A 22,435-nucleotide genomic window follows, 5' to 3' on the forward strand; every position below is an offset into this window, starting at 1 on the left:
TGTGTGTGTGTGTGTGTGTGTCCATGTGTGTGTGTGTGTGTATCTGTGTCTTTGTGTGTCCATGTGTGTATGTGTGTGTGTGTGTTTCTGCTAATTTGGTTCACACACTATTACTTTTGATGTTTCCATGTGTTATCATTGTTATAGATTAAAAAAACCAAAAAAAAATTCTTACTGCGATTAATGTATTTCCTGACAGTCTCTCTGTTCCTCTCTTTCTCAGCCTTGTTTGTTTTCACTTACTCCCCTCCTGCCCCATCTCTGTAGAGATTGTTAAGTTGGATTGATTGATTGATGTGCAAGGATTTTCATGCTGACATAGACAGCGCTGACGTTTGGGTGTTTGTAAATGAAATTAAGTGATGAATACAGTAAGTGCACTTTAGGACAAAGAAGACCCCCCCCCCCCCACCCCCCCTTTTTTTTTCTTTTATTGCTGTGTAAACAAGTCCCATCGTTTCCCCAAAGAGCTCAGAAATGTTTTGACATTCGTTGTGCCCTTTGTATGTGTTCAGAAAATGTTAAAATGTCGCCAAGAATGACCTCTCCCCCTCCTCCAACCCCTTCCAAAGTATGTTGCCAGTAACAGGCAGAGGAAGGATGAGGGAGTAATTTACTAATGGGTTTCATGGATTTTTTGGGGGTTTTTTGGGTTTTTTTTTTTAAAGATAATTCTATCTGCATTACCTAATTTTTGTTGTGATTTACTTTTTATCCATTTGTTTTCAGTCAGACTGTGGCAATCAGCTGCAGAAGCAGAGAACACTTTTGAACATTCCAGATGTTGGTGAGTTTGTATGCATGAAAGTGTTTTTGGTATTTGAATGTGTGTGTGTGTGTGTGTGTGTGTGTGTGTGTGTGTGTGTGTGAGAGAGAGAGAGAGAGAGAGAGAGTGAGTGTGTGTGTGTTCCTCTGTGAGTGTGAGTGTGTGTTTATCTGTGTTTGTGTTGGTGTACTCAGGCATGTACTTGCTTGCATGCATCTTGCAACTGCACAGTAGGTTGCATTGAGTATGTGGGTGTTGCATTGAGTGTGTGCGTGTTGCAGTGAAGTGGTGGGTATTGCAGTGAAGTGTGTGGGGGTGTTGCAGTGAAGTGTGTGGGGGTGTTGCAGTGAAGTGTGTGGGGGTGTTGCAGTGAAGTGTGAGTGAAGTGTGTGCTTGTTGCAGTGAGAAGTGTGTGTGTTGCTGTGAAGTGTGTGTGTGTGGGGGGGTGCATTAACTTGACTAAACGTTGTGTGGGGGTGTTGCACTAAAGTGTGTGGGTGTTGCAGTGGGTGTGACATGAAGTGTGTGGGTGTTGCAGTAAAGTGTGACATGAAGTGTGTGGGTGTTGCAGTAGTGTGACATGAAGTGTGTGGGTGTTGCAGTAGAGTGTGACATGAAGTGTGTGGGTGTTGCAGTAAAGTGTGACATGAAGTGTGTGGGTGTTGCAGTGGGTGTGACATGAAGTGTGTGGGTGTTGCAGTGAGTGTGACATGATGTGTGTGGGTGTTGCAGTAAAGTGTGACATGAAGTGTGTGGGTGTTGCAGTGGGTGTGACATGATGTGTGTGGGTGTTGCAGTGAGTGTGACATGATGTGTGTGGGTGTTGCAGTAAAGTGTGACATGAAGTGTGTGGGTGTTGCAGTGGGTGTGACATGATGTGTGTGGGTGTTGCAGTGAGTGTGACATGATGTGTGTGGGTGTTGCAGTAAAGTGTGACATGAAGTGTGTGGGTGTTGCAGTGGGTGTGACATGATGTGTGTGGGTGTTGCAGTGAGTGTGACATGATGTGTGTGGGTGTTGCAGTAAAGTGTGACATGAAGTGTGTGGGTGTTGCAGTGGGTGTGACATGAAGTGTGTGGGTGTTGCAGTAAAGTGTAATATGAAGTGTGTGGGTGTTGCAGTAAAGTGTGACATGAAGTGTGTGGGTGTTGCAGTGAGTGTGGCATGAGGTGTGGGTGTTGCAGTAAAGTGTGTGGGTGTTGCAGTAGTGTGACATGAAGTGTGTGGGTGTTGCAGTGGGTGTGACATGAAGTGTGTGGGTGTTGCAGTAAAGTGTGACATGAAGTGTGTGGGTGTTGCAGTAAAGTGTGACATGAAGTGTGTGGGTGTTGCAGTGGGTGTGACATGATGTGTGTGGGTGTTGCAGTGAGTGTGGGACTGGTGTGGGACAGTGACCATCCCAGCATGGAGACCACCACAGAGGTTGCCGCTGCACTGGGCACAGCCATTCTCCTTCAGGACGTGAGATATACAGTTCTTCTTTTTTCCTTTTTTTTTTTTGTTGTTGTTGTTGTTTATTTCCTGTGGTTCTGTTTGTGTGTATCATTGTAGGTATGTCCATCGTTCACCAGCTAAAACTGAAAGCTGATTTGTAAAAAGAAATGTTATACTGTGAAATTTGTTTTTGTTTAGTGTGTGTCTGTGTTCAACGTTTGATTGATATGATCGTATGTGAGTGGGTATCTGATCTTGTGTGTACAGTAGAGAGAGAGAGAGAGAGAGAGAGAGAGAGTGTGTGTGCACTGTGCACAAGTAGGTAAGAGAGAGAAAATATCCAGAGTAAGGGAGGTAATTCATTGTGTTTTCAATGGATGAGAAGTAGACATGTCTTTTACTGCAAGCTACGAACAAGCAACCTCGTCCTAAACATCCTGAAACCCTGAATGAACCCTGACTGTCTGCGTAAAACAGTATCACACTGTGGGACCTTAATGTGCGCTATATGAGCGTGCATGTGTATGATGGCCATTGATTTAACGTCAATTCACAATAGTGATTCAGGCGATGCATGTCTAACCACAGACATGATGTGTGTCTCTATTCTGCAGATGTATCATCGGGTGATGCCAGACGTTCGGAAGCTGCCACGTCTTCAGTTGGTGGCGGTGGTCTGTTACTACGGCAAACATTACTCCACTTTCGTCTTTCACTCCAAGCTGAAGACATGGATCTACTTTGATGACGCCACTGTTCAGGAGGTGGGGGCTCTGCTTTCCTGAAGCATGTGTTTGGGGAGATGTGGAGGGGAGGGGAGAGGGAAAGGGGGGTGAGAAGAGGAGGGAGAGGGGTGGAATACAGTGCTTTTTTTGTTTCTTTTGCCATGAATAGCTGTCTCTTGCCCGGTCTCTGTCTGTGTGTTTGTACCTGATCCTTGACTGTGTAAATTTGGCCTGTTTACATGCTTAAGCTTTCCATTTATCATCTTTAATTTGTTGCCTTTAAAATGGTTTATTTTTCCTTTGGGGAAAAAAAACAAAAAACAGACCCTTCTGAATCACTGCTTCTTGAATGTCTTGAACAGTTACGTGCATGTTCAGAACCATTTTTGTTGTTGTTGTTGTTGTTGTTTTTTGGTTCTTTTTCCAGTTTTTGCATGTACACAGATATGTTTATCTTCTTCTTTTCCTTTTTTTTTTAGCGTCTTATTTTTGCTGCCCCACCCATCCTGTTTTGCGTGACACTCCCTTGTCATTGCTCACCCCCTGATGCCATATCCCACAGCTTTGAAACACGTGTGGAAGTGATACACTCTTTATTGTATTCATCATGTGTGTGAAAGATGTGAAACAGTTATGAGTAACTAAGGTCAAAGCAGGCACTGGTCTGTTGATGTGAAACAGTGATGAGTAAGGTCAAAGCAGGCACTGATCTGTTGATGTGAAACAGTGATGAGTAAGGTCAAAGCAGGCACTGATCTGTTGATGTGAAACAGTGATGAGTCAGTTCAAAGCAGGCACTAATCTGTTGATGTGAAACAGTGATGAGTAAGGTCAAAGCAGGCACTGATCTGTTGATGTGAAACAGTGATGAGTAAGGTCAAAGCATGAACTGATCTGTTGATGTGAAACAGTGATGAGTAAGGTCAAAGCAGGCGCTGATTTGTTGATGTGAAACAGTGATGAGTAAGGTCAAAGCATGCACTGATCTGTTGATGTGAAACAGTGATGAGTAAGGTCAAAGCAGGCGCTGATTTGTGGCGTTGTTTGTGTGGCGATGACAACCAGATCGGGCCGCAGTGGAAGAACGTGGTGGAGCGGTGCAGCCGGGGTCGGTTCCAGCCCCTGCTCTTGCTGTATGCCAACCCGTCGGCGGCCCCCGTGTCTGTGGACACCGCCCCCCGCAAGCGGGTCATGGCTCCGGGATACGCTCCAGGTAACCCTGTCACCACAGGACTAGTGGTGTTTTTTTTGTTTGTTTGTTTGTTTTGACTTGTTTTGAAATGAACAGGCTTTGTTAGTGAAGTGACGCAGTTTGGTTGTAGCAGTGATTACGTTTCAACTGTATAGCATTGTGTTGTATTGTTGTACTCTTTCGTCACAATAGATTCCTCTGTAATATATAGATTAACTATGTCCAGTACTAAGAGTAGAGTATGACGCAGTGATTGTGGCAGTTTTCACTGTAATATAGGCCGTGTGTGCTGTGTTGATAGAAAGGACCATGTGTGTTGTGTTGATAGAAAGGACCATGTGTGCTGTGTTGATAGAAAGGACCATGTGGGTTGTGTTGATAGAAAGGACCATGTGTGCTGTGTTGATAGAAAGGACCATGTGTGCTGTGTTGATAGAAAGGACCATGTGGGTTGTGTTGATAGAAAGGACCATGTGGGTTGTGTTGATAGAAAGGACCATGTGGGCTGTGTTGATAGAAAGGACCATGTGGGTTGTGTTGATAGAAAGGACCATGTGAGCTGTGTTGATAGGAAGGACCATGTGGGTTGTGTTGCAGTGGGAACGGGGGAGGACAGTGAGGGGGGTCTGGACAGGACCCACGAAAACCTGAAGGTGATGGGATCAACAGCCGCCCGTGCCACAACACCCACGCCGAAGGTTAACCAGCCGAACGTGGGCCCGGGTTCGTTCCCATCCAGCCAGGCCCCGGACACCCCGTCCCATGACAGTGGGCGTGACTCTCCTGCCAGACTGAGCCGTGAGCACTCCCGCCAGCCCAGCTTCCTGTTTGCAGTCACAGGGAAGAACGACAGGAACAAAGCTGAAGGGGGCGAAGGGGGAGAGCATGGGTCCGGCCCCTTCCACCCCAACTGTCGTCGTCAGCTTTTGGATGGGGGCGCCAGCATGGGGCACTTGGAAAGCATGGCAGAGGAGGCTGGGAGTTATACAGACTACACCCTGTCCAGCGGCGACCAGTATCGCAGACCGTCGCTGAACGGAGTCGATTCCAAGAACCAGATTCCCATGCCGCCCAACGTGTCGCGCTATCCGGACACTCAGCGCAAGGACAGTTTCACCAAGCGCACGCCTAGCAAGGAGAAAGGAGGGGTGGATGTGGTGAGGTACCATGTGGATCCCAGTCGGGTGGGGGCCCATGCTCCAGACTTAAGCTACCCCTCACATGCTGACGGGTCGAAAGGGGGCAAGGTGGGTCACAAGCCCCCCGCCCCTCATGGCCGTCAGCGATCCTTGTCATCTGGCCGGGATGAGGACGGAGGGGAGACAACTGGCAGCAGTCAGCATGTGGTGGTGAAGCCCAAGCTGACAGGGCATGGTCACTATGAACCGGCTGACCCCATGGCCCACACGGCCGTGCAGTCAGGACTGGCCACTCTGCCACGCCAGAAGGGTCCCCCCAACACCCACGGCGCCGACTCAGCACCCCATCAGAGGTCGGGCTCCACTCATCAGGAAGTGGCTCAGCTGACGCGGAAAGGTCGCTATCAGTGCACAGCTGTGGACCCTCCCCTCCCTCCGGGCACCCCACCCCCAGAGTACAACGCCAGTGATGACGGTCAGCCCCCCCACTCCCGACAGACATCTCTGACCTCACAGCCCGGCGCCATGAAGAACTCGGCATCTGTGGGACACATCGACCAGGTTGCCACCACCAAAAAAACGGATGGGGAGAAAGTGAAGAAGAAAGTGAAGAAGGAGAAGAAATCAGAGAAGGACGCCTCCAAAAAGTCAGAGAAGAAGAAGGGTGGCAAGTCAGATGCTGCCCTGAAAAAGAGCGAGAGCGAGGGGGACCTGGTGGGGGGGGCTGAGAAGAGGGGGCAGTACATCGACCGGCGGATGGTGGAGAACATCCTGAAGCACCAGGGGGTGCACCGCCAGAACTCCTCCTGCAGCAATAACAGCGCCAGCAGCGTGGAGTCAGACAGCCTGATGGGAAAGCTGCTGGCCAGCAAGGCCTCGGGTGGAGGCAGCCTCACCGCGGACAGCATCCCCTTCGACAACATGTCGCTGGGCTCACAGAAGGACTCTGGCTACGGCAGCAGCGACCGCAACAGCTCCAGTTCCACGGGCAGTGGCACAGTGGACCCCTACACTCAGTACTTCCTCAGCAAGAGCATGGTGGTCCCTCGCTCTGTCAACACCCAGCATGTCAGTATCTCCTTTCCCTTCCCCAGCTCTGCCCCTCCTTCTTTCCCTCCTATCTACTGGTTCTCTAACTTTATGTTCAGGTGTTTGTTTTAGATGTTTTGCTTGTCATCAGTGTCATAAATGCAGTGCGTGTGAATGACTGGACTTGTCTCTGACCCTCCTTTTTTCTTTCCCCTGTACTGTTTCTCCAGCTTTGTATTCCCATGTATTTAGAAGGTGTTTTTTTTTTTATCTTTAATTAAGAGTTAAGCATGTGTGTGAATACTTGGTGTGAAAGCAAGCGCTTTGGTTTGTCTCTGCTCAAGATGAAGGGCTATATAGACACCTTTATTATTATTGTTATTGTTGTTGTTGTTGTTTATTATTATTATTATTAATGTTATTATTATTGTTTACAGAATTAGAGTTGTAAATAAAAAACAAAAACAAAAACAACATCAAGCTATCACATATATGATTATCAGTTTTGTGTTAGTTTTTTGTGTGTGTTTAGTCGTTGGTTTGTTTCTCAGTGCACTCTGTTGTAACAAGAGCTGACTTTTTGGCATTTTTGTAACTTATGTGTATTGTGTATAAATGGGCAGTATTAGGCATAGGTTTGTTTTGTTTTTTTACTATTTTTTTTTATGAAAAGAAGTTTTTACTGTTTCTTTTTTTAAGAAGCATGTTATAAAATGTCTACATATTCAAGCTTGTTTCATGTTGTTTCTGTTAACTTTTACCACACAGTGACGACCTTCAGGGTGTTGTTTTTGGTATGGTAAATTCATATGGTTCAAGTGCGTGAAAGTCATTCAGCAGATTATACGGACTACACCTTAACCAACCTTAACCAGCAGTGATGAATAACTTAAGTGACGGGGATATTGCACAAACACCACACCTTCACCCATCCCATAACATCATCTTTTTTACTTTGGAGACACCCAACAACAAAAAATAGCATTTTTGCTGTCCATCATAATTATCAGTGTAGTGTTAAATAGGTCTCCTTTCCCCTCCTCCCCCCACCCTCCTCCCACCACCTCTCTCACCATTTTCTTTGGATGATGATCATCCCAGTTGACCATATCATCTGAGGTGGGTGTCGATGTAAGTCACAAATGTAACTGTAACTTTCCCTTTCTGACAGCTGATGGAACAGCAGTACAGCAACAAGAACGGCAGTGACCCCTATGGAGGAGGTCATCCCTCACAGGGGGTGGGTGTGGGGGGCAGCCAGCGGGAGGATGGGCGGCTGATCATGCACCCCATCAAGGAGAGCAGCCAGGAGGACATGCTCCGCTTTGCCCCCAACGAGCCACTGGGCACCCAGAAGTTCATCGTGGCCAACACGACGGCTCCTCCCCCCTCTGAGGCCAGAGGTCCTGCTGTGCCTCCAAAAAGTGAGTGACCCCTGTGAACAAATTGAATCAGATATAAAAAATGTGGTAGTACTATTGGTACTTTGATAATCCCCATTGAAATTAAGTTGTGCAGTCACAGGCACATTATAAAACACAAAATGTGGTACTTTGTTTGTCCCCATGGAAATTAAGATGTGCAATCACAGGCAGTGCTTTAAATCGCCAACGAAATGAAGTTGTGCAATCACAGGCATTTTATAAAACACAGGCATAATCTGATCAGGCGCACAATATAATGAGATTAAAACTGGTCAAATAAAAATCTAAATCACTGTTGGCAGACTAAAACAAGCTACACATACATGCACACACAGCATTTATCAAGCCAATAAGTTAATATTAAAATCTATGCTATCGTCACTCATGTTTAAACTCAGTATTGCTTGCCCCTGCCTCCTCACGATCTCCCCTCATGTGTGTGTGTGTGTGTGTGTGTGTGTTTAAAACGCTGCATATTCACTGTCCTGATTAAACACTGTGTGTGAATGTGTGTGTGTGTGTGTGTGTGTGTGTGTATGTGTGTTAGAGGCAGTGCAGGAGTTAGGGAGCTCAGGTAGTGTTGTGTGTTTGCCATGGGTGCCTGCTGTGTGGAGAAGACACTGACAGACCACTGTGTGTAACCCACACTGACTCCTTGTCTTGCAGATTTCGCCCAGTTTCAGATCATCAAGTCGTCCGGCTCGCAGTCTGCCCACGAGAGGGAGTCCTCGCTTGACAGTCTGGACAAAGACGGTGAGGAACTAGATGTACAGTGCTCTTGTTTTCTTCCTGTAGACATGGCTTAATCCCTTGACTGCTGCTATCGACTATGCTCTTCAGTGAAGGGCTGTCACCTCACTGGGATAACACACAGCTCATAAATCAGGATGTCAGTGAAGGGCTGTTACCTCACTGGGATAACACACACAGCTCACAAGTCAGGATGTCAGTGAAGGGCTGTTACTTCACTGGGATAACACAGCTCACAAGTCAGGATGTCAGTGAAGGGCTGTCACTTCACTGGGATAACACACAGCTCACAAGTCAGGATGTCAGTGAAGGGCTGTCACCTCACTGGGATAACACACAGCTCACAAGTCAGGATGTCAGTGAAGGGCTGTTACCTCACTGGGATAACACACACAGCTCACAAGTCAGGATGTCAGTGAAGGGCTGTTACCTCACTGGGATAACACACACAGCTCACAAGTCAGGATGTCAGTGAAGGGCTGTTACCTCACTGGGATAACACAGCTCACAAGTCAGGATGTCAGTGGTCATTGTTCATTTGGTCTTCTTGATGATAAATCGCTTTGATTCAGAAAAATCAGGAAAAAAGTGTATTTATTTTGCAACTGAAGTGGAAAATTCATCAGATTTTTGCTCGTTACAACCCTTTTGGGTTCTTTTCTATGTGCTGAGTGCATGCTGCACATGGCCCTTGGTTTATCCTCTCACCCAAATAGCCAGCACCCACACCCCCACTAAATGACTTGTGGAGTGGGGGTTGGGATGTAAAAACCCCAGTCCCAAACCAGTGGACATTTGCTTCCAAGTAGTGGTACCTTACCACAAGGCCACTTCTCACTACTAAAGTTATTCTCCAAGAAATCCTTCCACATGTTGTATGGAGTTGTGTGTGTGTGTGTGAATGACCACACAGCATGTTGTATGAAGATATATGTGTGTGTGAATTACTACACAGCATATTGTATGAGGATGTATGTGTGTGAAAGATGATGGCATCTTATAATGTGCTGTGTGTGTGTGTGCTCAGAGACCATCAGTGAGGACTTTGTGGTGCTGTGCAAGAAAGCAGACGTGTTGATGGACAACTGTATGATAGCGGAGACCAACGACAACTTCCCCTCAGCCCTGTACTTCTGTGAGGCTGCTCTAGGTGAGTGTCACCAGTTGACTCCACACGTCTTCAGATAATCCTACTGTATTTGTGTTTGTATCATTTCCAATGCATGTTTGTACCCTTGATGTACGGTTTCATCAGTATCCCTTGTGACCCCAGTTCACTAAGTTATTAAGATGAATATTCTATTCTATTCTGTGCCATCACTGTCACAATTGTATTTCTTGGCCTTAAAGTACACATCTTTTTTAATGAAATATTTTCTGTTAAATCAATATTTCATTTGTGTGTATGTCTGTGTTTGTGTGCCTCACGTCTTGTGAACATTAAGGTTTTATGACATTATGTCCAAGTCCACAGTGTGACAGACACTGATACAAAACATAAGGTTTTATGACATTATGTCAAAGTCCACAGAGTGACAGACATTGATACAAAACATAAAACGAGGCCATGTGTGTGGAAGGTACCATGGCAGAGTTAGGGGTTGGACTTTGATCCAGTGTTCACCAGTGATCAGGGTTTGAGGCCCTGTTTCAGCATGGTAGTACAGTGTGTCCCTGGGGAAAGGCGCTTTACTCCACACTCCTCCCAGGTGTGAACGGGTACCTGACTTCAGTTGGGGGAGGTTTTAACAGCGGAAGGAGAGGATTGGGCCCTTTTTCCTATGCTGAGCTCCTGGACACAGTGGATATAAATTCACTGCCCAGATGGCCGTAAAACTGAAAGGCTGCTGGACCTTTAATCTTTATCTACGTGTGTTGCAGTGTGCCTGAAGGAAGCCATGGCACAGAAGGAGCTGAACAGCAAGGCTCTGGCCTATGTGCAGAAGAAACACAACTCCTGCCTGCTCAAGTCTCGCACCCTGCAGAAACGGGGACCCTCCCCCAGACAGGAGCCTCACCCACCACCAGGCATGGGTACCGACGTCACATCGGCAGGCGGAAACAGGTAGGAGGAATACCTGACACTATCTGCCAGTACAGTGTCCTTGGAGGTCTGGGTTACAAATTTACTCTTACCCTTTCTCCCAAGTTTGACTGGAAAATCAAACTGAGAGTCTAGTCATTCAGACGAGATGATAAAATGAGGTCCTTTATACAGTTTGCTCTTGGCACACCAAGAACCCATGTTGTCTCTGGCAAAATTCTGCAGAAGAAATCTACTCAGATAGGTACACAAATATATGTGCATGCTGCACTCAAAGCTTAACTGATGCCTTGGGTTATACTGCTGTCAGGCATCTAGGCAGATGTGGTGAAGCATATGTAGATTTGTCCAAACACAGTGATGCCTCCTTTAGAAACAGGAACTGAAACTGTGACTTTGGTCCGGTGGTTTGGCTGATGGAATGGGCTGTTTGGTTTGCTGATAATTGCATGATGGTTACTTCAAATTTGTTCTTACAGAATGGAGAAAGAATTCTTTTAATGTCAGGTCACATACTGTTGACTGTAGACATTTAGTTAAAGTATTGATTTGAATGTTATCATTTTAAAAATGAATAGGCAAAAAGGTAGGAGAGGAGGGGTTGGGTTATATTGTGCATAGTGAATCTCTCAAAAACACAATGATACACACACAGTCACTGTTAGATAATGGAATAATCCATTAATGTATAGCTGGGGTTATTGTTTATATTTGAACAACAGAGAGCATTCATATTCATGTCTACACTCATTTATTTACATTTAGCTATCCACCCCTCAGATCTCTACCACACACCTGTACCCACACACCTGTACCCCCACACCTGCACCCTGTACCCCCACACCTGCACCCTGTACCCCCACACCTGTACCCTCACAACTACCCACATACCTGTAACCTGTATCCCCACACCTGTACCCTGTACCCCCACACCTGTACCCCCGCATCTGTACCACACACCTGTACCCTGTACCCCCACACCTGTATCGGATACCCACACCTGTACCACACATGACACCTGTACCCTGTACCCACACACCTGTACCCCCACACCTGTACCCTGTACCCCCACACCTGTACCCTGTACCCCCACACCTGTACCAACACACCTGTACCCACACATCTGTACCCTGTACTCCCACACCTGTACCAACACACATGTACCCACACACCTGTACCCTGTACCCCCACACCTGTACCCACACACCTGTGACCTACCCCCACACCTCTGTACCTGTACCCCCACACCTGTTCCCCCCCCCACACACCTGCTAACCTGTACCCCACACCTGTACCCACATCACCTGTTACCCTGTACACACTATACCATGTTTAACCACACACCTTGTAACACATGTACCACACACTCCTGTTCCCCCACCAGTACCCTGTACCCCACACTGTACACCCCCTCACCTGTTCCCCCCACGCTGTACCCTGTACCCCCACACCTGTACCCACACACCTGGAACCTGTACCCACACTGTACCCATACTCCTGTACCCCTCGCACCTGGTATCCACACTCCTGTACCCACCACACTCTGTATCCCTATCACCTTTACCCCCCACAACCTGTACCCTGTACCCCCACACCTGTACCCCCACACCTGTATCCCTACACCTTTACCCACACACCTGTACCCTGTACCCCCACACCTGTACCCCCACACCTGTACTCCCAGTTGCTGACAGTGTTGTCATCTGCTGTGCCCCAGGTCCAGCATCACCAGCAGTGACTCAGACATGAGCGACCAGCTGAGCCGACAGCCGCGGCCAGACAGCCGAGGGAGTGCTCACCCCCGCCGCTCTCTTCCCAGTCAGGACTCCTCAGGCAGCTACAACATGCACCATGAGAGACAACGCAGCACCTCAAGGCAGGACAACGTGCATGAGAGACAACGCAGTGCTTCAAGACAGGACAACATTCACGAGAGACAACACAGTGCTTCAAGACAAGACAACATTCATGAGAGGCAACACAGTGCTTCAAGACAAGACAACATTCACGAGAGGCAACACAGTGCTTCAAGGCAAGACAACATTCACGAGCGACAACGCAGTGCCTCAAGACAAGGGGCGGACAACGGTCGAGGGATGGACAGTAGAAACGGCGGTCGTCGGGACAGCTCTGTGCCCAGAACACAGAGAGCTAGCTCAGGATCACAGGACCTTGGCACCACCCACCCCAGGACAGACAGCAGTGGAGGAGGCAGTCGTCTGCCTCAGTCCCACTCCTCCAACTACCTGCAGGGACCTGGGGGGGCGGAGGGTGGGGGGACCCTGCCCCGGAACAAGCCCCGCAGACTGACCAGCGATGGCACAGAGGTGTACCAGTCCTTCCTCCACACGCAGAAGAATCTGCAGGCGGAGGCCAGCAGTGGTCATCAGTCTCAGGATGACACAGGGTCTGAACATGGCAGCACGGGATCCGGTCACAGGATGGGCAGGCCGGACATGCGGCCAACACTGCAGGACAGCCAGGGTCAGCGGCAGTGGCAGCATTGTGGGTCTGGTCAGCAGTACACGTCGCAGCAAGGAGGGTCCATACCATACCCCCATCCGCAGGACGTCAGGCAGTGCAGCAGTCAGGTGCCTCAGAGACCTGTGAATTACTCGGGGGGACAGAGTGGGCAGCATGTAGTGTCTGGACGTCCATCCTGGCAGCAGCAGCAGCAGCAGCAGCATCAGGGGTATCACCCCCCTCCGGCAGCACACACCCCCCACCCTGTGTCCAGCTACCCTCCCCATCATCATCTTCAGCAGCAGCAGCCATGTTCTGACGGACTCAAGTCTCTTCCTCCATCAGCACTGCAGGGCCCCAGGGGGTCCCTCCCTCCCTCCCACCCTGTACAGACAGCTCCCCCATCCTTTCCCAAACCCTCCTCCCTCTCCCACTCCCTGCCTCCCCCGTCAGCAGGGAAGCCCAGGAGCCAGGGACAGACACGACCGCCTTGTCACGATGTCTCTGAGGTTGGTAGACAGGGTCCCTCATCATCAGCGGGGTGCTTCACCACCCCCACCCCTCAACTGCCTGGGTGTGGGGAGGTGGGGAGCGGAGGCAGTTATCTGGCAATGATGCCCTCCTCCTCCTCAAAGCAGGCCCTGCCCCCAGGTGTAAGGCGCCAGTCAAACAGCGCTGTTCCCACGGCCGGCGCCACCCCTGCCCTTAACCCCCTGCCACGTTGTGCCTCCCACCCTGACTGCCAGAAACTCGTAGACACTGCCTTTCCTGCTAACCTCTCAGGTACCTGGACTAACCCCTTCCTCTTCTCTTGCCTCTGATAGCTAGTGCTTCAGCTGAAGGCTTAGTGCTGCTCTCACACTCTGGCTACAGCTTTCGGCCATGATTATTGCTTGTGGAGGGAGAGAAAAAAGGATAAGTCATGTCTGTAAACTCAGTGATTAACTGCTTCTAGAGAGGGAGAAAAAGGGATGTAATATCTGTAAATTCTCAGACAAATGCTTGTGGAGGGTCAGAAAACAAGATGTCATGTCTGTTAACTCCAGTGGGGACGGGGTATTCTTCTTTAAAAGGTTGGTGTGGAAAGAAAGGACAGGTCAGCACTTGAGCATTTGGTGACAGTTCAGTTCATCTTGATGTGTAGCTTTTTTGAAATATTGTCAGAAACAGAGGTTGAGTAGCCCTCTGTTGGTTCTCAGTGAGTCAAATTATACTGATGACTAACTTACATTGTTCGCATTATCATCTTTTTTTCCATGCAGACCATGGAATGGTAGTGGAGGTGAAAAAAAAACTGTATTTGTCTAGACATTTGTTTGTTGCAGAAGTTAATCTGTTTTATTTTAAAGTCTGATATATGAAGTAGAATCTGTGAAAAAAAATCTGATACAACTTCTGCTTCATGGTAATATCAGCATGTTCCTTGTTTGTGTGCTCATTAACATGTCTTTTTTAACAAGTCAGATTCTCTGTCAGTAAGAACTGGGTCTTTCTGGTTTTTTCTTTTTTTCTCCACTGATTAACAGTGCAGTTATCATTAATCCATAGCATATGTGTACAAAGTCATCACCTGACAACTAATGACTTCCAAAAGGGTGACAGATTCCTTTGTTCTAAATCATTAACCATTTTCCTCATTATTCCTCTCTCTCCTTTCCACCATCGGCATTCTTTAACTGTTTCCCCCTCGCTCCTTACCTGTGCAGATCAGAGCTGTAGTTCAGGCTGCAGACTGAGTTCTGTCCCCTTGGAGTGTGCTGTGAGTATCAGGACGTCATTTCGACCCACCCAACATCTCTTCTTTCTCCTATCACTTTCAGAGTCACCTGTGCCTCTTGTATGATTCCAGATGCTGGTTTTTTTTGTTTTTTCACATCTTGTCTTTGTCACAATACTGCTTGATCTCTGCACATTCATGCACAGACTCCGTCACACACACACAAGTACTTGTACACACACATGCGCGCACACACTCTGACAGGGACGCACGCCACATGTGCATACATACACACATGCAAGCATGCATGTACACTCAGAAACACACACACACACAGACACACACACACACACACACACACACACACACACACACACACACACACACATACACACACACACACACACACACTGTGCATGGATGGTATGTACACAATTTCTTTCTGTTTAAGATTTTAGGTCTGATCACATTTACTGATTTTAGACACAAACATTCAGATAAATTATATGCATCTACTATAGTCTTAAATGTACACATTTACTGCCTTGCAAGATGTATAGTAATATTATGCTTCTTTGCATTTACCCCTTTGCTTCTGGTTTTCTGAAGAGTAGAGAGAGAGTGTGTGCTGTGTGTGTGTGCATTGTAGCTTTTGCCCATTCCATATTGCTGTCTGTCATTTCTGTACTTGTTTCATGGTAACAACTTTTAACTTGTATCATATATATGCTGTTTTCTGTCTCAGAGAGTGCCAAGTGTGAACAATTCATGTACATGTACCTGTGCATACCATAGTCTGTAGTGTGTTTGACTGATTGTTTGTGTGTGTATGTATGCTGGTGTGTGTTGACGAGAGAGAGTGAGAGAGAGAGTGTGTGTGTGTGTGTGTTGAGAATGAGACTCATTGTCAAAATTACATTGCATTAAATGAAATAGAATTATTTAGAAGTGTGTGTGTGTGTGTGAGGGGAGGGGGGGTTATAGCTTGTTATTCATGTGTTCTTGCATGCTGAAATGGGTAGGCATGTGTTAGCACTGGACTGTAGCACGAGTAATATTGTGCTAATTGTTGTGGATGTTTTCAACTAACCAGGTCTAGAAATGGTGGGTGCCTGTGGATTTGCTTGCTCTTTGTGTGAACTTGGGTTCAGTTCAGCGCCACTCATCAATGTGTGTGTGAGGAATGATGTTGGTGCACGGTTTCTGGTGGTTTGGTATGGGAGGCACATCTTCCGCTTCCCTGCCCCTTCTCCCTCCCCCCCTCCCCCCCTCCCCCCCAGCCCCCCACCCTGTCTGACACCTGTGATGGTTTCTTTTCAACACCCTCCCTTCACTGCTGACTGTGCTTCACCCTTCCCAGATCTGTTCCCCTTACACGTGCCCTCATGACGTACATGCTCATGTTTGTGTTCATTGAAATGGTCATTGATCACTGAGAAGATTTGGTACTTTGCAAATATAAGAATGATATGTTTGTTCGTATTTAAAAAAATTTTTGATAATGATGTTAATGATGATGATAATGGAGAAGATGTACAGTGCAAGGGCAAGAATAATATGTTTATTCAAATTTATATTTTTGATAATGATGATGGTGATGATAACAATGATGATAATAACAACTATGATGTTGATAATAATCCACAGTATGTTGGCTAGGTATACATATAGTGATCCACAGAATGTTGACGGTGTGTGTCTGTGTTATTTTCAGTCTTCAAGTGACCAGCTTCACGTTGCCCACAGCAGTACAGACCCACAGACCCCTGTGAGTGTGGAGGACGTGGGCAGTGAGATGGAAGGCACCGCGGTCAGCGTCCGTGCTCTGGCATCCCGCTTTGAGAACACTGGACTGGGCAGGCGAGGGAGTGCAGGGTCTCGACCTTGCAGTCGCCATGGCAGCGTTAAATCTGACAGTCGTGAACAGTCGTGTGGTGGTGTTAGTGTGCACAGGACACGTAGCAAGTCAGAGTCTTTCTCCCGTAAACCCAAGTCTGTGTTAAAGAACAAAAAGAACAAAAACCGACCTCGCAAATCAGTGACGTTTTCCGATAGCCTTGCACTTTACGCCAACTGTGATGAGGTGAATTCTGGGTACGAGTCGGCCAGAGAGCTGAGCTCGCCCCGTGTCACCATGGACGACCGTGCTTACTACAGTGACGATGAGGAGAGGCGATCATTCCATGTGTCCCATTCGGATAACGAACTGGACGATGTTGAAGACACAGGGAGTTCCAACAGCGACGATTCCCCCCTGGGTGATGACGATGCATGCCAGCTGTGTCACAAGCGGCGTAATGAGCCAGGGAAGCTGTTCTGTGCCAAGTGCAGCTTTTACATGGGCAAACTGAACTCCAGCTAGCCACACATTCCCTCCCTTCAGAAACACTGTCCGTGTTCCTCACGGTGTCTTGTGAAAGCACATGTTGCCCCGTGTCAGGAAACAGATGGGTACAGTGGATGGATCTCAGCTGTGATTTATCAGATTGCTATGGTCCCTTTCCCCAGTGCTGCCTGTTCTTCTATGTCTTCTTGTGTCGTCATCATCGTAAGAATTAATTTCTGATGCTTATGAAAGTGCCCCCACCCTCCCTCCTGTTGCTTCCTTCAATACCACTGCCAGGTGACTTAACGTACATATGGAACCCGTGGCCTTCTTGAGTCTGTGATCATCAGTTCAAACCGCGCCACTGGTTTTGTTTTTCTGCAGCATAGAAAGCCATTCCAGAATCATGTTGCACATTTGTAGGGCTCTTGATATATATATATATATTTTTATACATTGTTTTTTTTTCGTTTTTTTTTTTTTAGGTACATGAAAGGTTTTGAATTTGTCCATTTGATAAAAATGATAAATCATTTTACAGACGCATGTTCAGTAGTAATAAGTAAAATAAAATATTGATCTCTAGTTTTGTAATGAATTTATTATCACATCATAAACATGGGAACTTGACGGGCTTCCCAGAGATCAGCACAGTACGTTTTTTAAATGGAGTCTTTTCTCCTTTAGTTCTGACAATTGTAATAGTGTTTCTGGGTGAATTGTATAAACATAAAGCTTTGAAATTGTATTTTTGCTGATTGTGCTCATAAGAAAGTAAGTTAGTTTTTCTAGGTTTTACGTGTTACTTTTCTACTTACATGGTTTTATGGTTTATTTTTTAAAGGTTACTTTTATAATTGTGGGCATTTGGTATGAATGATGAGCACATTTGGTCTTTGAGTGAGTGTGTCTGTGTGTGCTTCTGTGTGTGTGTGTGTGTATGTGTGTGTGTGAGTGTATGTGTGTGCACATGTACTCTCAGTCTTAGATATATGATAATGCATTGACTGATTTTTTATGAGAATGAGCCATGACAAATCATTTTCACATGGTTTCTATTTCAGTCATACAAAAGATAACTTTATAAAAAGTTCTCTTCTTAATCTTAAAGAAATATTTTTTATTGATACCCAGAAAGGTCAAGTCATGATGCCATATAGGGCATCACGAAATGGTTGTCAACATATCTTTGCTTGCAGCATTCTTTGTTAAGTGTTCAGCATTTTGAGTCTTGTAAATCAGATTTGTGAAACCTCACAAAAACTGTTTGAGTCGTTGGTGTTTAGTGCCAGTGGTTAATTAAGCTTCTTGTGAGGCAGCATGATGTGTGTACAGTAGACATGTGTACAGAATCTGGCTTGGGCGTGTCACTTGCGTGTTCAGTTCAGAGTAGGAATGTACAGAACTTTGGGGATAGTCGTGTTATTTTCAGCATTGGTGACGTTTGTTGTGATGGTATGTGTTGAATTAGAAGAGGTTCTGGCCAGTGCTTTGTGCAGTGATTAAAGTCACACCCCCACAGAGGGGGACAGTGAGGACAGACATTTCAACTCACGCAGTGTAAATCTGTCAAGAATAGAATGGTCAGTCTGTGTTAAAAAGCAAACAAAAGTTGCTGCAGATTTACTTGGTTGTACTTGTACAGTCTAATCTGTAAAGCTTTTTCTGAAAGATGAGCTGTGACCAGTGACACTTTTGTGTAGAACTTATACAGTGCCGTGTATATAATCTACATATCTGTATCTGGTTGTGCACTCTTCTTTTTTTTTCCATTGAGCTCCCTTTTCCCCGGCGAGCATCAAGCCAGTATCAAACATATCATTGTTGCCCTGTACATGCGTGTACCCGCCTTCTTTTGTGTCCGGCCAGCAAGGCAGCAGATGATTATTGCTACTTGTTTTGTGTGTGATTTGTTATAGAGTTGTAGCTGATGTTGACGTGGCACACACATGTTCAGCACCACAGTTTTCCATGGTTTGTGGTTGTGGTGTTGACATCCGTGTCTATGCTTCTGAGGTCGTTTGCCTGTTTTGTGGAGAGAAAAAAAAGTGTCCTGTGTTTGCAGTCTTCCCCTTCCCTACAGAGAGAATGAGAGAGAGAGAGAGAGAGAGAAGGAGAAGGACCCCAGTGTCTGAGAAATAGCATGTGTCTATGTGCATACTTGTGTAGTTTGTGTGTAGGGTTGTGCTTGACACTAATGATAGATGGTTTGACAGCAGTATGATAGTTGTAAGAGTGGGTTTATAACAGCAGTATGATAGTTGTAAGAGTGGGTTAATAACAGCAGTATGATAGTTGTAAGAGTGGGTTATAACAGCAGTATGATAGTTGTAAGAGTGGGTTTAAAACAGCGGTATGATAGTTGTAAGAGTGGGTAAGTTCAGTTTCTTTACCAGTGGCTTCACACAACATGAAAATCCATCTGGGTTAAAAGGGGTGGTGACAACTCAGATAAAAGAAACTGGAGATTTTGTTGAACTTGCTTGAAATTTGAAATTTGTTTTGCAAAAAGACAGTTAAAAAAAAAAAAAAGTCCATCTTTTATATGAAAAGATACTATGCTTGCACCAACCCCCCCCCCCCCCAGCCCCCCCCCCCCCCCCCCCCCCCAAAAAAAAAAAAACATGATAAAAAATCTGTGAATACTTTTCTCTCCACTTTGTTTTTTTCAGTCTTAGAATAATCATCTGATCACCAAACTTTGCACTTACTAAAGAAACAAACAAAACAAACAACAACAAAAAACATGTTTTCATTGGAGGTAAGTTTTCTTCTTTTTTTCAGTAATAGAATAGTCATATGATCATCATATAGTGATGATAAGGTGATTGGCTAAACATGAAATGACAGAATCAGAGAATGATAACTTTGAAATTTGACTCGCAATCCAAAATGTTATTTAAAGCAGCATGAGACAACTGGCATGAAATAATTGTACTGTACTAATTAATATTGTTTTGCTCTTTGGTCACATGGTCACATCTGAGCGCGCTGGTTCGAATCACGGCTCGGCCGCCGATATTTTCTCCCCCTCCACTAGACCTTGAGTGGTGGTCTGGATGCTAGTAATTTGGATGAGATGATAAACCGAGGTCCCGTGTTCAGCATGCCCTTAGAGCATGTAAAAGAACCCACGGCAACAGAAGGGTTGTTCCTGGCAAAATTCTGTAGAAAAATCCACTTTGATAGGAAAAACAAATAAAACTGCACGCAGGAAAAAATACAAAAAAAAAAGGGTGGCGCTGAAGTGTAGCGACGCACTCTCCCTGGGGAGAGCAGCCCGAATGTCACACAGAAATCTGTTGTGATAAAATGAAATACAAATACATCTGATTGTTCTGTGTGAAACTCAGGCTGCTGTCCCTGGGAAGAACATGTGGATACAGTGCAGCACCGCCCTTTTCTTTTTTCTGAGTGCATGCTGCACACAGGACCTCAGTTTACCACATCTGAATGATTTTCAGTTTCCTGCAGGTTAGCCAGCATGCTCATCTGTTTTGGTATACATCAACTAATTTTCTGTTGTTTTTTAAACAGTCACCGAATTAATACTATATTGTTAAATAATGAATGACAGACTAAACAATTTTTCATTACAAAAAAAACAAAAACAAAAAAAAAACCCGTCAAAAAGGAATGATGTATGATCCCTGTCATGTCAAATCTGAGACCAATTTATTTTTCTTCTGAATGTGTTTTTCTCAAATTTCCTTGAATTTTTTTCAGACTAAAGAACAAAAGAATATATATATATATATGTGTGTGTGTGTGTGTGTGTGTTTTCTGGATTGTGTGTATGCATGTTTTTTCTTGTATTTCATCTTGGGAATGTTTGTGTTGCTGTACATGATCTCGAGTCCAATGTGTAATGTGTTCAGATCAGTTTTGGAGGATGTTTTTCTTCGTTTTTTTTTAACCATAGGATATGAATACATGTTGTACATTGTTTTTGCTTTTTTGTGGGTTTTTTTTTGTTCTTTTTTTTATTCCTGCCATAGGATATTTTGCAAATGTCTGCATTGTTGAACTTGGAAAAAAAATTTGACCAAGGCATTTTCAAATAAAAAATGTAAATTACAAGGATGTGAGTGGTGTGTGCAGTAGAATGCCGTAATAAGTATGGTGAATGAACTAGTTGCAAAGAACTGTTCAGAAATTTGGTTTACTGAGTAAGTGAAGAACACATGGATGTATTCTTAGCTATTTAGTTGACAGAGTAAATTGATAAGTATTTGCCAAAAAGTGCAGTTTAGTTATGATTCAACATAAGCTTCCTCAGATGATTGTTTTAGCAAGGCCGTTAGATCTTGTTATATGGCTGCTCCAATATAATGTTCTTTTCTTAACTGACGAAAGCAGAACTTCATATGATCCAGTGTACATGTTTTAATTTGATAAAACTATTAAATAAGTAATTTCAGGGAAGTTTCATATAGTGTGTGTATCTTCCTGCCATCCATAGAGAAGTTTCACATGGTGTGTGTGTCTTCTTACCATCCATAGAGAAATTTCACACATAGTGTGTGTCTTCCTGCCATCCATAGAGAAATTTCACACATAGTGTGTGTCTTCCTGCCATCCATAGAGAAATTTCACACATAGTGTGTGTCTTCCTGCCATCCATAGAGAAATTTCACACATAGTGTGTGTCTTCCTACCATCCATAGAGAAATTTCACACATAGTGTGTGTCTTCCTACCATCCATAGAGAAATTTCACACATAGTGTGTGTCTTCCTGCCATCCATAGAGAAGTTTCACATGGTGTGTGTGTCTTCCTGCCATCCATAGAGAAGTTTCACACATAGTGTGTGTCTTCCTGACATCCATAGGGAAGTTTCACACATAGTGTGTGTCTTCCTGACATCCATAGAGAAATTTCACACATAGTGTGTGTCTTCCTGCCATCCATAGAGAAGTTTCACATGGTGTGTGTGTCTTCCTGACATCCATAGGGAAGTTTCACACATAGTGTGTGTCTTCCTGCCATCCATAGGGAAGTTTCACACATAGTGTGTGTCTTCCTGCCATCCATAGAGAAGTTTCACACATAGTGTGTGTCTTCCTGACATCCATAGGGAAGTTTCACACATAGTGTGTGTCTTCCTGACATCCATAGGGAAGTTTCACACATTGTGTGTGTCTTCCTGACATCCATAGAGAAGTTTCGCACATAGTGTGTGTCTTCCTGACATCCATAGGGAAGTTTCACACATAGTGTGTGTCTTCCTGCCATCCATAGGGAAGTTTCACATGGTGTGTGTCTTCCTGACTTCCATAGGGAAGTTTCACACATAGTGTGTGTCTTCCTGACATCCATAGGGAAGTTTCACACATAGTGTGTGTCTTCCTGACATCCATAGGGAAGTTTCACACATTGTGTGTGTCTTCCTGACATCCATAGAGAAGTTTCACACATAGTGTGTG

General features: G+C 45.5%; 1 protein-coding gene across 4 annotated transcripts in view; it reads left to right on the plus strand.

The window, feature by feature from the left end:
• Positions 1-19,572, plus strand: part of LOC143286794 (uncharacterized) — a 72,843-nt gene extending 53,271 nt beyond the window's left edge. For 2 of the 4 annotated variants that reach the window (XM_076594585.1, XM_076594594.1), the window contains 12 exons: positions 730-787; positions 2,133-2,227; positions 2,815-2,964; positions 3,991-4,138; positions 4,715-6,324; positions 7,457-7,709; positions 8,376-8,462; positions 9,487-9,609; positions 10,341-10,524; positions 12,221-13,749; positions 14,673-14,725; positions 16,398-19,572. In XM_076594585.1, the coding sequence (XP_076450700.1) occupies positions 730-787; positions 2,133-2,227; positions 2,815-2,964; positions 3,991-4,138; positions 4,715-6,324; positions 7,457-7,709; positions 8,376-8,462; positions 9,487-9,609; positions 10,341-10,524; positions 12,221-13,749; positions 14,673-14,725; positions 16,398-17,045 (4,938 nt within the window). In that variant the 3' untranslated portion in view covers positions 17,046-19,572. The remainder of the gene's footprint in view (positions 1-729; positions 788-2,132; positions 2,228-2,814; positions 2,965-3,990; positions 4,139-4,714; positions 6,325-7,456; positions 7,710-8,375; positions 8,463-9,486; positions 9,610-10,340; positions 10,525-12,220; positions 13,750-14,672; positions 14,726-16,397) is intronic. The other 2 variants (XM_076594602.1, XM_076594611.1) reach the window with 2 other exon arrangements.
• Positions 19,573-22,435: the final 2,863 nt, after the last annotated feature.

This window comes from Babylonia areolata, chromosome 1, assembly GCF_041734735.1.
Source record: "Babylonia areolata isolate BAREFJ2019XMU chromosome 1, ASM4173473v1, whole genome shotgun sequence".
In the NCBI taxonomy this organism is placed as follows: domain Eukaryota; kingdom Metazoa; phylum Mollusca; class Gastropoda; order Neogastropoda; family Buccinidae; genus Babylonia; species Babylonia areolata.